The sequence below is a fragment of the Natator depressus genome, chromosome 21 (genome assembly GCF_965152275.1).
Source record: "Natator depressus isolate rNatDep1 chromosome 21, rNatDep2.hap1, whole genome shotgun sequence".
Classification (NCBI taxonomy): Eukaryota; Metazoa; Chordata; order Testudines; family Cheloniidae; genus Natator; species Natator depressus.
Genome location: NC_134254.1, coordinates 17,658,481 through 17,674,833, shown reverse-complemented (window position 1 = coordinate 17,674,833; position 16,353 = coordinate 17,658,481). Strand labels below are relative to the sequence as shown.

The 16,353-nt window shown below is 54.0% G+C and overlaps 1 protein-coding gene across 1 annotated transcript in view; it reads right to left on the bottom strand.

Annotated features, from left to right (window-relative positions):
- Positions 1–5,766: 5,766 nt before the first annotated feature.
- The window catches only part of LMOD1 (leiomodin 1), a 49,297-nt gene continuing 38,710 nt past the window's right edge, over positions 5,767–16,353 (bottom strand). Inside the window, exons 2-3 of the mRNA XM_074935834.1 lie at positions 8,247–9,728; positions 5,767–7,123 (exon numbers count right to left, since the gene is read on the bottom strand). Of these exons, the coding sequence (XP_074791935.1) occupies positions 7,097–7,123; positions 8,247–9,728 (1,509 nt within the window). The 3' untranslated portion in view covers positions 5,767–7,096. The remainder of the gene's footprint in view (positions 7,124–8,246; positions 9,729–16,353) is intronic.

Below are 16,353 nucleotides of genomic sequence, written 5' to 3'. Positions count from 1 at the left end.
CCTCCAATCACTGCCCTTTACTTTGCACTGGTTAAGGTTTGCCCAGCAGCTCTGGAGTTTCCCAGCAGTTGAGCATTTATCTAAATGTGCCGGGAGTCCTCAGCATCCCCCATCAGGAGAAGGAGTTTCCTGCCAACAACCAGCCGGAGCAGCAGAATTCCTGTGGGGAGGGGCGGCACCCATTTAAACACCTGTTTACACCAGGAACAATGTGTTCCCAAACCAGCAGTGTGCATAGATGCAACAGTTCCCTCTTGTGCAAATTCTCCCTGGTGGTTTAGTTCCAACCCAGGCCAGTCGCGTTACCATTCGTGCCACTGGCACCCCACAGCCTGGGCCCATCTTCACCTGCAGCCAAGGGCAGGCGTCCTGTCGCTGTAGCACTTCCCTGCTGTGGTAAACTCTGCAGCAAGCCCCAGGTGGGCTGTTTCCCCCAACCCCAGAGCCATCCATACTGATCACAGGCAGCGTTTGGTGAGCTTTATTAGTGACACGGTGGGTGATGTTGTACATGGTGCAAACATGTTTTACAGTCACAGAGGACAGAGCTGAGAACGGCTGTGGTGTTTGCTTGTAGCTTCACACTTTCAGTGTATTCTCCACAATGTCCTTCCCTTCCTGCATGGCAGGCTGGCGCCTCCACTGGGTGGTTCCAGGGGAACGTGACTTGGCTTCTGTTTATAGATCGGCATCTCCAGCACTTAAAAAGCCCTTTGCAGACACTAATGAAACTCTCCCCCCGCCCTCCTGAGATGGGCATTAGTCCCTTGTTATACTGAGAGACACTGAAGCAGTGAGGCTACCTGACTTTGCTAGGGCTACAGGGAGTCCGCATCAGTGGTGGGTTAGAACTGAGCTGTGCCTGGCTCTGAGGTCTACGCTCAGTTCATTAGCACACACGCCACGGGGACAAGACAGCTCAGAGTGCGGGGTGGGCAGGTAACTTGTACTCTATGCAGTAGCAGAGCATGCAACATTGTCCCCCACATCTTCAAGATGCTGCTGGCAGGTCTTTTGAGGTTACTCATGAGCATCAGTGGGTGTTGGGCCAGCTCAGTGACTGGGTCTTGCTCTGTCAGGCCACAGGGAGATCAGGGATTGGTGCCTTTTGAGGTCCCCCAGACCTGATGTGGGGTCTCAGATGGATGCAGTGTCAACATGCTTATCCTCTGGGGGAGATGGGAGCTTATTGTGCTGCTCCATAGCACCTCGTTTGGCCAAGCTCAGGGTCAGGCCCATCCAGCCGCCTAGCAAGCTTGGGTGTAAACCACTTGTCAGGGTGTGTCAGATGTCCCCAGCTGTGCCCAGTCTCCAGAGGCTGGGAATCTGATGCAACTCCCAGTGCCAAAGCCTAGCTCAGGCCCTCAGCTCTGGAGATCCCTGGTTGATCGCTGGTGTCAGCCAAGAGGGCAGCTGCCACATGCGGCCCTGAAGGAGGCAAGTGTCGTGTGTCTGACACTGACATGAGAACTTGGGGTGTCGGTCAGACCTGAAAGCAGGGTGGTTTCATTTCTCACTGGCCAGCCTGGCGGGCCATTCGCTCCTCACCAGCTTAGAGCAAGTCACGCTTGGCAGCCCACCTGTGCAGTGTGAGAGCCTGAGCTCGCTGCAGATTGTTCCCACCGTCCGATGGCAGAATGACGACACCAGCTGTATGTGTTTATCCCTCAGCAGGGAGAAGTGAGAACAGAGCCCCTCCATAACAGTCAGGGCCTGTGGCCTAGGGCTGGCATTCTGCTTCCAGGTGCCCTGCCCGGCTTGCCGTGTACTGCACCATGCAGCATCTGGGCGCCCACCAAGCCTTGAGCCCACTGCGCTCACACTGGCTGTACCATGCGGCTGCAAGGCCCAGTCCCTGGCGACCAAGCACAGCAAAGCGGATGGGGCCCCATCTCAGCACACCTGCATATTGATCAACCCACCGGCAGGGCTGTGCCTTGGGCTGGCCGCGCGGGCTGCCCCCTTTCAGAAACTGGGACTTGCAGGACCTCAGATGGCTCCTGGACTTGGGTGCAGCTACAGGCACCAGCAGGTGAGTCAGGCATAGGCGCTGACTCCATGGGTGCTTCAGGGCTGGAGCACCCATGGGGAAAAATTAGTGGGTGCTTAGCACCCACCAACAGCCAGCTCCTCCCCCTCCCAGCACCTCGTGCCCGCCTGCTGCCCCGCCGATCAACTCCTCCCCCTCCCTCCCAGTGCCTCCCGCCCGCTGCAATCAGCTGTTCCTTGGCGTGCAGGAGGCGCTGGGGAGTGGGAGGAGCGGGGAGAGGGGAAGAACTGGGTGGGAAGAGAAGGGGCAGGGGAAGAGGTGGAGGGGGGTGGGGCCTCGCGCGGAGCAGGGGTTGAGCACCCCCGGGGCAAGGAAGCAGCCGGTGCCTGTGGAGTCAGGTGCCACCTTGTGACACGGAGCAGTGGGAGGTTCCCCTCATGCTGATGTGTTACCACCCCTCAGTTCATCTCACCCAGGGCCAGGAGGGCCACGGGCCAGCAGCACGTCAACCGTCCCCTGCTTTCTCATCGCTGGCTGTCTGGTGGGACTCTGAGAACAGCCTGGCCTGGGACAGCGCTCCCCTGGGGCCCTGCCCTGTGCTTTGGGGGAACTGCCCCCTCCCCAGAGAGCAGTTCTCAGGGCCCCCTTTTCCCCGACAATGGTGGCTTAGAGTACCTGGTCTACTGTGAAAATGACACAGTGCGTGGCCAAAGGGGATTTAAAGGCACACAAAGCGATGAGCCCAGAGAACGGGCGCGGACAGGCGGGTGTGGGGCATAAAGCTCCAGCTACACACCTTCCACAAGAGCAGACCCCAGGGTGTGATTCTCTAGATCCCCCCGCTCCTCTGACACAGACCCGCCCCCGCTCCTCAGGTGCAACCCCCCCTCCTCTGGCACAGACCCTCCCCCGCTCCTCAGGTGCAACCCCCCTCCTCTGACACAGACCCGCCCCCGCTCCTCAGGTGCAACCCCCCCTCCTCTGACACAGACCCTCCGCCGCTCCTCAGGTGCAACCCCCCCTCCTCTGGCACAGACCCGCCCCCGCTCCTCAGGTGCAACCCCCCCTCCTCTGGCACAGACCCGCCCCCGCTCCTCAGGTGCAACCCCCCCTCCTCTGGCACAGACCCTCCGCCGCTCCTCAGGTGCAACCCCCCCTCCTCTGGCACAGACCCGCCCCCGCTCCTCAGGTGCAACCCCCCCTCCTCTGGCACAGACCCTCCCCCGCTCCTCAGGTGCAACCCCCCCTCCTCTGGCACAGACCCTCCCCCGCTCCTCAGGTGCAACCCCCCCCTCCTCTGGCACAGACCCTCCCCCGCTCCTCAGGTGCAACCCCCCCCTCCTCTGGCACAGACCCTCCCCCGCTCCTCAGGTGCAACCCCCCCCTCCTCTGGCACAGACCCTCCCCCGCTCCTCAGGTGCAACCCCCCCTCCTCTGGCACAGACCCTCCCCCGCTCCTCAGGTGCAACCCCCCCTCCTCTGACACAGACCCTCCCCCGCTCCTCAGGTGCAACCCCCCCCTCCTCTGGCACAGACCCTCCCCCGCTCCTCAGGTGCAACCCCCCCCTCCTCTGGCACAGACCCTCCCCCGCTCCTCAGGTGCAACCCCCCCCCTCCTCTGGCACAGACCCGCCCCCGCTCCTCAGGTGCAACCCCCCCTCCTCTGACACAGACCCTCCGCCGCTCCTCAGGTGCAACCCCCCCTCCTCTGACACAGACCCGCCCCCGCTCCTCAGGTGCAACCCCCCCTCCTCTGACACAGACCCGCCCCCGCTCCTCAGGTGCAACCCCCCCTCCTCTGGCACAGACCCTCCCCCGCTCCTCAGGTGCAACCCCCCCTCCTCTGGCACAGACCCTCCCCCGCTCCTCAGGTGCAACCCCCCTCTCCTCTGGCACAGACCCTCCCCCGCTCCTCAGGTGCAACCCCCCCTCCTCTGGCACAGACCCTCCCCTGCTCCTCAGGTGCAACCCCCCTCCTCTGACACAGACCCGCCCCCGCTCCTCAGGTGCAACCCCCCCCTCCTCTGGCACAGACCCGCCCCCGCTCCTCAGGTGCAACCCCCCCTCCTCTGACACAGACCCTCCGCCGCTCCTCAGGTGCAACCCCCCTCCTCTGACACAGACCCGCCCCCGCTCCTCAGGTGCAACCCCCCCCTCCTCTGGCACAGACCCTCCCCCGCTCCTCAGGTGCAACCCCCCTCCTCTGACACAGACCCTCCGCCGCTCCTCAGGTGCAACCCCCCCTCCTCTGACACAGACCCGCCCCCGCTCCTCAGGTGCAACCCCCCCTCCTCTGGCACAGACCCTCCCCCGCTCCTCAGGCGCAACCCCCCCCCCCTGGCACAGACCCGCCCCCGCTCCTCAGGCGCAACCCCCCCTCCTCTGACACAGACCCGCCCCCGCTCCTCAGGCGCAAGCCCCCCTCCTCTGGCACAGACCCTCCCCCGCTCCTCAGGTGCAACCCCCCCTCCTCTGGCACAGACCCGCCCCCGCTCCTCAGGTGCAACCCCCCCTCCTCTGGCACAGACCCGCCCCCGCTCCTCAGGTGCAACCCCCCCCTCCTCTGGCACAGACCCTCCCCCGCTCCTCAGGTGCAACCCCCCCCTCCTCTGGCACAGACCCTCCCCCGCTCCTCAGGTGCAACCCCCCTCCTCTGACACAGACCCGCCCCCGCTCCTCAGGTGCAACCCCCCCTCCTCTGGCACAGACCCTCCCCCGCTCCTCAGGTGCAACCCCCCCCTCCTCTGGCACAGACCCTCCCCCGCTCCTCAGGTGCAACCCCCCCTCCTCTGGCACAGACCCTCCCCCGCTCCTCAGGTGCAACCCCCCCCCTCCTCTGGCACAGACCCTCCCCCGCTCCTCAGGTGCAACCCCCCCCTCCTCTGGCACAGACCCTCCCCCGCTCCTCAGGTGCAACCCCCCCCCTCCTCTGGCACAGACCCTCCCCCGCTCCTCAGGTGCAACCCCCCCTCCTCTGGCACAGACCCGCCCCCGCTCCTCAGGTGCAACCCCCCCTCCTCTGGCACAGACCCGCCCCCGCTCCTCAGGTGCAACCCCCCCTCCTCTGGCACAGACCCTCCCCCGCTCCTCAGGTGCAACCCCCCCTCCTCTGACACAGACCCGCCCCCGCTCCTCAGGTGCAACCCCCCCTCCTCTGACACAGACCCGCCCCCGCTCCTCAGGTGCAACCCCCCCTCCTCTGGCACAGACCGTCCCCCGCTCCTCAGGTGCAACCCCCCCTCCTCTGATACAGACCCGCCCCCGCTCCTCAGGTGCAACCCCCCCTCCTCTGGCACAGACCCGCCCCCGCTCCTCAGGTGCAACCCCCCTCCTCTGGCACAGACCCTCCCCCGCTCCTCAGGTGCAACCCCCCCTCCTCTGGCACAGACCCGCCCCCGCTCCTCAGGTGCAACCCCCCCCTCCTCTGGCACAGACCCTCCCCCGCTCCTCAGGTGCAACCCCCCCTCCTCTGGCACAGACCCTCCCCCGCTCCTCAGGTGCAACCCCCCTCCTCTGACACAGACCCTCCCCCGCTCCTCAGGTGCAACCCCCCTCCTCTGGCACAGACCCTCCCCCGCTCCTCAGGTGCAACCCCCCTCCTCTGGCACAGACCCGCCCCCCTCGCTCTAGTGGTGCAGACTCCCCTGCTTCTGCTCCACCAGCACAGCCCCCCCCCCCTTGCTGCACGGGCCCCTCATCCCCACACACCTGGGCTGAGGTGCCCAACAGGCCACTGTGAGCACTAACCCTGGGCGATCTCGTCGGGGGCAGGGGCCCGTGGGAAGCAGCACTGCAGCTGCGGCCATTCCTGTGCTAAAGCCTGGGAGTTCCAGGTACCGCCTGTGAAGCCAGTCGCGAGACAATCCAGTGGCCTGTGCCCCCGAGAAAAGCAGAGCGTGCGCCAGCCGGGCTGGGCTGCCACTGAGGTACCTGTGCTAGCGCCCCCTCTGACCCTGCCCTGCCTTGCGCTGGGCTGAGGGGCAGGGGTGTGGGGCGCACACAGCCCCAAGGCCATCGACAAGCTGAGCTAGAGCACACACATGTCACACGCAACGTGAGGGATCTGGGCTTGCTGGGCTACAGCCTGCAGGCCAAGCACATCCTGCCCAGTGCCTCCCTCGTGGACAGCTGGGTCTGAAAACCAGAAGCAGTGTTCTCTCAGCAAAACCCTGCTTTCTGTTTGCCAGTCCCGAAGCCACGTCCCGTGGTGTCCAGCACTAAGGGCAGAAGCACAGTGACAGCAGGATCAGTCATGTAAAGCATGGCACTAGACAGTGGCTGCACTGAGCTCTGACGATACTGGGGGGAGGTGACATCCCTGGGCCAGCCCTCTGTAAACTTCAGTTATTTCTTTGCACAAAATATCAGCATCAGGTGCATCTCCCCAGCCCCCCAACACATTCAGCCAATACTAACTGTCTGTGGCAGTCAGCATCTCTCCCCGTGCACCGTACGCTCCCTTTTCCTTTTCAGGGCACTGGAGATCCTGAACCTGCAGAGAGGTGGCAAATTGTTTCTGCCCCAAGCATTCTCCTGAGTTTGGCTCTGTGTCACTCCAGACAATGTCCCGCTGCCAGTTCTCCCCGACAGACTCCAAGCCGAGAGCAAAGCAAGGCTTTTGGGGGTTCAGGTCGCTGTCTGTGTGCTGTTCTGTATTGGCAGAGCCACGCAGTTCTGGAGATGTGGACCCAGACATTCAGGGACATCCATCCTGCATCTGCTGCACTTGGTAACTACCTCATGCTCCAAACTCTGTCAGCAGAAATAGGAACAAACACCCTCCCCCCATTCCTGCAACCCTGCCCCCATCTTGCACTGGCACGTCGCATGCTGGTGCTGGCTAAAAGAAAGAGCTTTAAGATTTTAAAGAATGTAAAAATGAATACCAGGTCTGCCGCACACGCTGCATCCAATGACCCCAGGGCCCTTCTCAGGGCTGCCCCCCTTAGTTGGACCCCACAGAGAACACTGCTCCTCCAGCTCTGGGGCAGGCAGGTGGACACTGCAGAGTCCCCAAGGACTGGTCATGTAAACAGTCATGAGAAAGGCAAACGTCCTATTTTCTGCCACAGGTCTCATCCATGCGGGAGATCCAGCTTCCATATCCTATTGCAATAATTTTGGGACCTCCACCTGCCAAGATAAAAGGGTCGGTTACCCTTCGGCACAGGACTGGAACCAGGGGGTTACTGGAACAGGTTGGGCTTGTTTATTTTTAAATGAATTGAGTGAGCCAGGTGTTGCATAAGTAGCCATGAGGAGTGACTCTCTCTCCAGTGGGCAGGCAGCAGCAGCAGCTCAGGCCTCTGTCCCCTGACCCAGCTCTAGAGGGTCGAGGGGAGTTCGGTCTCCATGGGCCGTTCAGTCTGTGCCTCTCGCTGATGCCAGAAAACCAGCTGCAATATGGGCAACTCAGGTAGGGCCTGCAATTCCCCAAGCCTTTACTGAGAGACAGGGCACCCCATTACCATTCACCTGAGTCACCAGCCTTTACACTTGACACTAGCAAGAGATCTCTGTCCTCACTGAGCCAGCCAGAGCCTGTGGTGTACCATCTGAGCTCAGACAACAGCACTGGGCTGAGATGGCAAAAAAGATGTTCACCCCACTAACACCTGGGAGGCCTCAGCTGGGTCCCATGGCACATGCCTCTGGGTACTACACTGAGCACATGCCCAGTTATCTGTGGCTGGGTTATTGAGGGAGAAGTTGGAGAAAATCCTCAAGCTCAGAGTGTGGAGACGCCCCAGAGACTCAGTGCCCGTGGGCCTGGGGAATCTGGGCTCACCCACTGTCGGCCGGTGACTCACTGGAGGTTTCAGGCTCTTGAGCTCATCTGAAGCCAAGTCCCCCAGCAACTGGCCATTGACTTAAATGGGGTGGGACCAGAATTTGGCTGCTGGAAAGAATATAGCCAAACTGCTCTGGAGCCTTCAGCCAGTTGCTTTGGGGTTACTGGGCTTTGCCGAGGCAAACGGCGAGAGGATCTCGGGAACTGACTAACGTGCCAGAATTCCGTCCCAGAGGCTGGTTCCGATTGGCTGGCACACGGAGACTCTCCAAAGCAGGTTAAGCCTCCCATATTCAGTACTTGGGTGACATGAACGTGGTGTCCAAATGTGCTTGGACTCAAACAGTGGGGTGGGGGTAGGGGGAGTGGGGGGGAAGGAATCTAAAGCTAGACCTGAAATCTTGGGTCACCCAATGAACCTGGTAATGTTCTGTGGAGATCCCAGCTCCTCGGCCCCTCACTTGCCTTCTTTAGCTGTTTGACATTGCTGGATCGAATGGCCGCCAACAGCTGGTCCCTTGAGTTCTTCTCCTGAGCAGGAAGTGCCTTCTCCACCATCTTCCTCTGGGTGGCTGGAGAGAGAGAATTCCTTATATTTTCATTGATCAGGGGTGGGGCTAGTGGAGGTGGGGGTGGGGGAGGTGCAGCCGGAGGCCCACCCTTCTTAGGAGAACTTTTAGGGGAAGACCACGGGGAAGATTTTGGGGATGACTGTGGTGAAGGCTTGGGGGACCCCTTTAGCAAGCCGCCTGCCTTTGGCACCTCTAGCAGATCCTTCTTCTCGCTACGTTCCTGAACCTGCTTCTGCTCCTGCAGGCGTTTCTGCCTCTGCTTGTCCATGTTCCTACTCAGCAGGTTTGTGACTGTCATGCGGGGACCTGCCAGCTCAAAATGATAGCCCAGCTTCAGGAGGGTGGTGTTCTCCTTCAGCAGCTTGGCTATCTCCATCTCCGTCTTCCCCCCGCAGATGTGTCTCTGGTTATGGAAACGCAGCTCTGTCAGGGTGTTGTTCTGCAGCAGCGCACGGAAGATGGCCAGGATCCCTTTACCCGTGATGTGGTTAGAGTCCAGATTGATGCTAGTTAGTGTCTTGTTTGACTTCAACATAATGGCGATGGCAAATGCGACATGGTCATCAGCATGGGTATTGGCCAGTGAAAACACTTTGACCACGGTGTTAAATTCCAAGGCCTCTGTGAAGCGCACCAGGATTTCACTGGTGATGCAGTCGGAGTTATTGACATTGACTTCCATCATCTCTGGGTCATTATTCTTCACTCTTTCTAAGGGCTCATCAAAGATACTGGAAGCTGCTTCTTCCTCTTCCTTGGTCTGGCTTGGGGGGCTATCCACAGGTTTTGAGGGGCTGTTTTCTGGGATCTGTTTAGGCCCTGTCTCTGGTGACAGAGGAGGCTTTTCCTCAGTGACTCCTTTGGAGTCTGTAAGTGATTTCTCCTTACCATCAACCTTTGAGTATTTCTTTAAAGCTGAACACCTTTCTTCTTCTTTACTCTCCTTTTCTCTCTTTTCTTCTCCTTTTCTATTTCTTCCTAGCTCTTTCTTTGGTGCTGCAGTCTTCTCTTCTTCCTTTCTGTCCTTTCCTAGCTCCTTCTTTGGTGCTGCAGTCTTCTCTTCTTCCTTTCTGTCCTTTCCTAGCTCTTTCTTTGGTGCTGCAGTCTTCTCTTCTTCCTTTCTGTCCTTTCCTATGAATTTTTTGTCCATGGCCTTGTCTTTGTCCTTGGGGGCCTTTTCTCCTTTGGGTTTCTCATTGCATTTACTCTCTAGTTCTTCCTTCTCTTTGTATCTTGTTCTCTGAGCACATTCTCCTTTGTTACATTCTTTTCCCAGATCAAAGTCTCGTTTCCTGACAAGGTCTTGGGAACGAGCTTCCTTGCCCTTTCCTTCCAGATTCCTGGGGTCTTTCTTCCTCTCTGCTGGCATCCCTTCCTAATGAGAAAGAAAATTAGAGAAAGAAACAACAAACTATTAGATACAACTCTGTGACATTATCTGATTAAAATATAACCATATAGATCATTGTTGCGACCACTGTTATATATTTCCAGCAAATATTGTACAAAGGTTGTCGAGTGAGGTGTCTATGAAAAGGTTAAGATTTGCTGGTTATGATTATTCTATCTGTATGCATGTATCATTTTTGTACGTGAAGTAATAAGTATTGGCTCTATACCTGGATTTCAAATGTTTGTTCCTGGGGGAACACCCACAAAGTAATTAGTCAGCACATCCTGGCGGGACTATTCAAATGGAGTGGCCCATCGAGAGAACATTGAACTGACAATGGACCCTGGGAGATGCCCTCTGCACTGAACGGAATGTCCTGCTGTGACTAGGTGACATGCCTGGACATGGGACTTGCCATCCAAACGCCATCTTGCTGCTGTAATTTTCCACAGTAAGAACAATGGGATGCCCTCCACATGGCAAAAGCTATAAAAGGCCCTGGAAACACCTCCATTGGGTCTTCAATCCTGCGTCTTACCTCTGGAGGAGCTTCGCTACAAATTGAAGCTCTGAACAATGGACTGAATGACCCGTCCAAGCTGCGGATGTACTCCAGAGACTTGATTTGAACCTGCAGTTTATTTTATCACTGCTACAAGCCTGAGCCAAGAACTTTGCCATCACTGTATGTCATTGATTCCATTTAACCAGTTTTAACTCTCACCTTTCTTTCTTTCTTTTTATAAATAAACCTTTAGATTTTAGTTAATAAGAATTGGCTGTAGCGTGTACTTGGGTAAGGTCTGAAACATTCATTAACCTGGGAGGTGATGTGTCAGATCCTTTGGGATTGGCAAAACCTTTTCTTTTATACGATGAAATAAGATTTACAGAAATTTTCATCATATTTGACATGGATAACTGGATGGAGGCCTGAGGCTGGATCATAGAATCATAGACTCATAGAATATCAGGGTTGGAAGGGACCTCAGGAGGTCATCTAGACCAACCCCCTGCTCAAAGCAGGACCAATCCGCAACTAAATCATCCCAGACAGGGCTTTGTCAAACCTGATCTTAAAAACCTCAAAGGAAGGAGATTCCACCACCTCCGTAGGTAACCCATTCCAGTGCTTCACCACCCTCCTAGTGAAAAAGTTTTTCCTAATATCCAACCTAAACCTCCCCCACTGCAACTTGAGACCATTACTCCTTGTTCTGTCATCTGCTACCACTGAGAACAGTCTAGATCCATCCTCTTTGGAACCCCCTTTCAGGTAGTTGAAAGCAGCTATCAAATCCCCCCTCATTCTTCTCTTCCGCAGACTAAACAATCCCAGTTCCCTCAGTCTCTCCTTATAAGTCATGTGCTCCAGTTCCCTAATCATTTTTGTTGCCCTCCGCCGGATGCTTTCCAACTTTTCCACATCCTTCTTGTAGTGTGGGGCCCAAAACTGGACACAGTACTCCAGATGAGGCCTCACCAATGTCAAACAGAGGGGAATGATCATGTCCCTCAATCTGCTGGTAATGCCCCTACTTATACAGTCCAAAATGCCGTTAGCCTTCTTGGCAACAAGGGCACACTGTTGACTCATATCCAGCTTCTCGTCCACTGTAACCCATAGGTCCTATTCTGCAGAACTGCTGCCTAGCCATTCGGTCCCTAGTCTGTAGCGGTGCATTGGATTCTTCCGTCCTAAGTGCAGGACTCTGCACTTGTCCGTGTTGAACCTCATCAGATTTCTTTTGGCCCAATCCTCTAATTTGTCTAGGTCCCTCTGTATCCTATCCCTCCCCTCCAGCGTATCTACCTCTCCTCCCAGTTTAGTGTCATCTGCAAACTTGCTGAGGGTGCAATCCACACCATCCTCCAGATCATAAATGAAGATATTGAACAAAACCGGCCCCAGGACTGACTGTTGGGGCACTCCGCTTGATACCGGCTGCCAACTAGACATGGAGCCATTGATCACTACCCGTTGAGCCTGACGATCTAGCCAGCTTTCTATCCACCTTATAGTCCATTCATCCAGCCCATACTTCTTTAACTTGCGGGCAAGAATACTGTGGGAGACTGAGTCAAAAGCTTTGCTAAAGTCAAGGAATAACACGTCCACTGCCTTCCCCTCATCCACAGAGCCAGTTATCTCATCATAGAAGGCAATTAGATTAGTCAGGCATGACTTGCCCTTGGTGAATCCATGCTGATTGTTCCTGATCACTTTCCTTTCCTCTAAGTGCTTCAAAATTGATCACTTTAAGGAGGGCCGTCCTTACCCATATGCAAAGCACGCAGCTGCGTAGGGCATCAGGAAATTTGGGGCACCAGGAAATTTGTGTGCTGCTCCAGCCCCTGCTCCGGCTTTTCCCCAGGCCCCTGCCCCTGCTCTGCCCCAGCCCTGCCTCTTTCCCGCCCCAGCCTGGCCCCCACTCCCCTGGAGATTGCAGCCAGGCCTGACCCTGCACTCACCAGCGGCGGTAAGTGGAGCGACCTGTCCCCAGCCTGCTCTGCTCCCCTGGCTCCCAGACGTGGGGGGCAGGGAGGAACCGCTCCCCAGCACTTGCCAGCAGCCTGGCTGGGAGCCAGGGGAGCGGAGCAGGCTGGGGCCAGGTCATTCCACTTCCCGCAGGAAGTGGCAGCCCCCATCCTCCACGGGGGCCTGGGGCCAGGCCCCCCCTCCCCCCCCGTGGAGATCTGGGGCCCCACACAGGCCCCCCACGGGGGGGTGGGGGGGGAGGCTGCATAGGGCACCAAAATAGCTAGGGATGGCCCTGACTTTAAAGGAACTGTGTTGTTTGGACTTCTGAGTTACCAGTGAGGTAATAAAGAAGCTGTTTTATGCTGGCTTGGTAAATCTAAGTATTGGAATATCCACCAGCTTTATGGGGATTGTCTGCCCCATTCTTTGCAGTTCACCCTAGTTGAATGACCACACCTGGCTCCCCACTAGGACCCTGGTAACAAAGTCCCGTAATTGTCTAGCAAACATAACAGAGTAACTGGGTAGCATTCTGTTTCTGTTATTTACTATAATGTCAGTGCTGCTTAATGCAAAACAGTTCTAAATTCTGTTGCTATTCATGGTTTTCAAAGGTAGATTAATAACTCTCTGTATTAATCTGGGTCCCCACAGTCTACAATACACATCCAAACACACCAATCAGGCATTGTATGATGCATGCAGTATGTTGGTAGCTCATGAAAAGAACAGAAGACTTGCCAGACTAGATCAGACCCAAGTTCCATCTCACCCAGTACCCTGTCTTGGACAATGGTCAGCACCAGATGCTTCAGAGAAAGGTGCAGAAAAAACTCCAGTAGCAGATCTGGGATTAATATGCATCCCCCATGACAGTCTCATCCTAATCCCTACTTGTTAGAAATTGACAAAATAAAGGAGTGGCTGAAATGGGACTCGATTAATAAATATTTAAAGGAGGGTAATATAATTAATTAATAAAAAGAACAGGAATACTTGTGGCACCTTAGAGACTAAGAAATTTATTTGAGCATAAGTTTTCGTGGGCTAAAACCCACTTCATCGGATGCATAGAATGGAACATATAGTAATTTGAATTAATATGCAAACTAGATACCATTAACTTAGGTTTGAACAGAGACTGGGAATGGCTCGGTCATTACACTAATTGAATCTATTTCCCCATGTTAAGTATCCTCACACCTTCATGTCAACTGTCCGAAATGGGCCATCTTGATTATCACTTCAAAAATTTTTTTTCCCCTGCTGATAATAGTGCCTCTTAATTAATTAGCCTCTTACAGTTGGTATGGGTACTTCCACCTTTTCATGTGCTCTGTATGTATAAATATCTTCTTACTGTATGTTTCATTCTTCGCATCTGTTGAAGTGGGCTGTAGCCCATGAAAGCTTATGCTCAAATGTTAATCTCTAAGGTGCCACAAGTACTCTTTGTTGTTTTTGCTGATACAGACTAACACGACTGCTACTCTGAAACCTATAATTAATTAATGGAAGCCACTGGCAAGAAGACTGAAGTGCTCAACATCAAGAAAAAAACCAAACTTTTTTTTCTGAACGTACAGGCAATGTACAAGACAGGGAAGCTAGCTCAAGTCACAGCAGAGATGAGACACAACAGTTTACACATCCTGGGTGTCAGTGAGCAGGTGGATGGGATCAGGAAGACTAACAATAGCCTTGGGAGAAACTTTGCTGTATTCTCCACGGGATGATGGACAACATCATGAGGATGTTGTTACCCTTTTGAAGAAGGGAGTGGAACGGTCCCTGCTTGAATGGAAGTCCATCAGCAGCAGATTTATGAGAGCCAGACTGAAAGGGAAAAACAATAATATCACCCTGATCCAGAGCTATACTCCAAGAAATGACGGTGATGAAGAAGCGAAGGACAAATTCTACCTTAGACTACAGGTGGAGTTAGAGAGAGTACCATGCCACAACCTAACTATCATCATGGAAGACCTGAATGCCAAGTTTGGTAAGGACAACACAAACAATGCCAGAACAATGGGAAGACATGGGTGTGGCAGCGTGAATGAAAACGGAGAGAGACTTGTTGATCTCTGCAATATGATCGACCCAGTCATCGGTGGAACCCTATTTCAACATCGTGAAATTCACAAGACGACATGGTGTTCTCCAAATGGCAGAGATAAGAACCAGATTGACCATATGATGGCAAAAGGCGACGCTCACTGACAGATGTGAAAGTGAGAAGGGGAGCAGATGTTGGCAGCGACCACCACCTTGTGACAGCCTCCATCAAGCTAAAACTGAGAAGCGTGGGTCCACCAAACAAGGGACATAGATGTTATCACGTTAGCAAGCAAAAGTCCCTGAAATACAGAAAACCTTCGTTCTGCAGTTAAAGAACAGGTTTCAGGCACTTGCAGACGATGAAGAGGAGGGGAACACAGATGAGGGGATCAACAAGAAGTGGGACAAAGTAATAAAAATCTATAAACAGAGCAGTGAAGCCTGTCTAGGCTACAAGCAGAAGAAAAGGAAGGAGTGGATTACACCCAGCATATGGAATGCCATAGAAAGCAGATGAGCTCTGAAGAAAAAAGTTTTAGACACAAAATCCCAGAAGCTAAAGGACAAATACCACAAGCAGTACAGCAAGGCACACCGAGAGGGCAAACACCTTGTGAGAGCGGACAAACAACATGATACTGATAATCTGGCAGCACAAGCAGAAGATGAAGCTACTTGTGGTGAACAAGGAACTGTCTAAAAAAAGACGGTACTTATCAGTGCAAATGGCAGACACCAAGAAACACACATAACAGGGACAAACAAGGCCATCCACTGACAACAGAAAAAGAACAAGAAATATGCTGGACAGAGCACTTCAAAGAATTGCTGAACAGGGAGCCACCTAAAGAGGAAGCAAACATCTGGAAGGCAGAAGAAGATCTTGATATCAACACAGACACTCCAACTAAGGAAGAGATCATCCACGCCACCAAATCCTTAAAAAATTGGAGAGCTTCTGGCAAGGACAACTTGAATGCAGAATTGTTCAATGTAAATCCTGAGTTAGCAGCATCTATCCTGGCCCCTCTATTCCCATCAGTATGGGAAAGGGAAAAAGTGCCAGATGAGTGGAACAATGGGGTTATAGTGAAGATACCATAGAAAGATGCTCTCAGCGATTGTAATAACTGGCATGGCATCACACTTTAATTTGTGCCAAGCAAGGTATTGTGTACACAAGGTATTGTGTAAGTTCATCGTCCAGTGTATATCAGAGGCAGTTGATAGCATTCTCAGAAAAGAGCAAGCCGGTTTTTGGAAAGGGCGTGGATGGACAGACCAGATCTTCACTCTACAAAACATAATAGAATAATGCTCAGAATGGCAATGGCAACTCTACATAAACTTCATAGACTTTGAGAAGACTTTTGATAGCATTCAGAGGACCAGCGTATGGCGTATTCTGCAGGCATATGAAATCCCCCTCCATATAATCAACATAATCAAAAGCTTCTATTCCAACTTTATATGCAGTGTTGATCAAAGTGAGCTGTTTTGAAGTCAAAACAGGAGTACGTCAGGGGTGTGTCATGTCTGCAGTCCTCTTCAACATTGCCATCGACTGGATAATGTGGTGTACAACAGAAGACATGCCAAGAGGCATCAGATGGACACCCTTCTCATTCCTTGAAGACCTGGACTTTGCAGATCATCTCACTCTCCTAACACATACCCAACACCATATGCAAGAAAAAACAACCTGACTCAATACATTCAGCCAGCAAATCGGACTGAAAATCAACCGTAATAAGACAGATATCGTGACCCTTAATATTATCTCACCATCACCAGTATGGCTAGAGGATCACATTCTCACCAATGTAGAAAACAGTCATATACTTGGGCAGCACCATCAGCCAGGATGGCGGAACAAGCCAGGACATCCGTAACAGAATCAGTAAAGCCAGGAACACCTTCAGAAGCTTAAATACAGTCTGGAAATCATCAAAATACAACACCAAAACCAAACTCAAGATTTATCAGAGCTGCGTTTATACTATATAGTGCAGAATGCTGGGGAATGAGAAAGTATGACAAGTCCAAACTGTCTTCATTCCACAC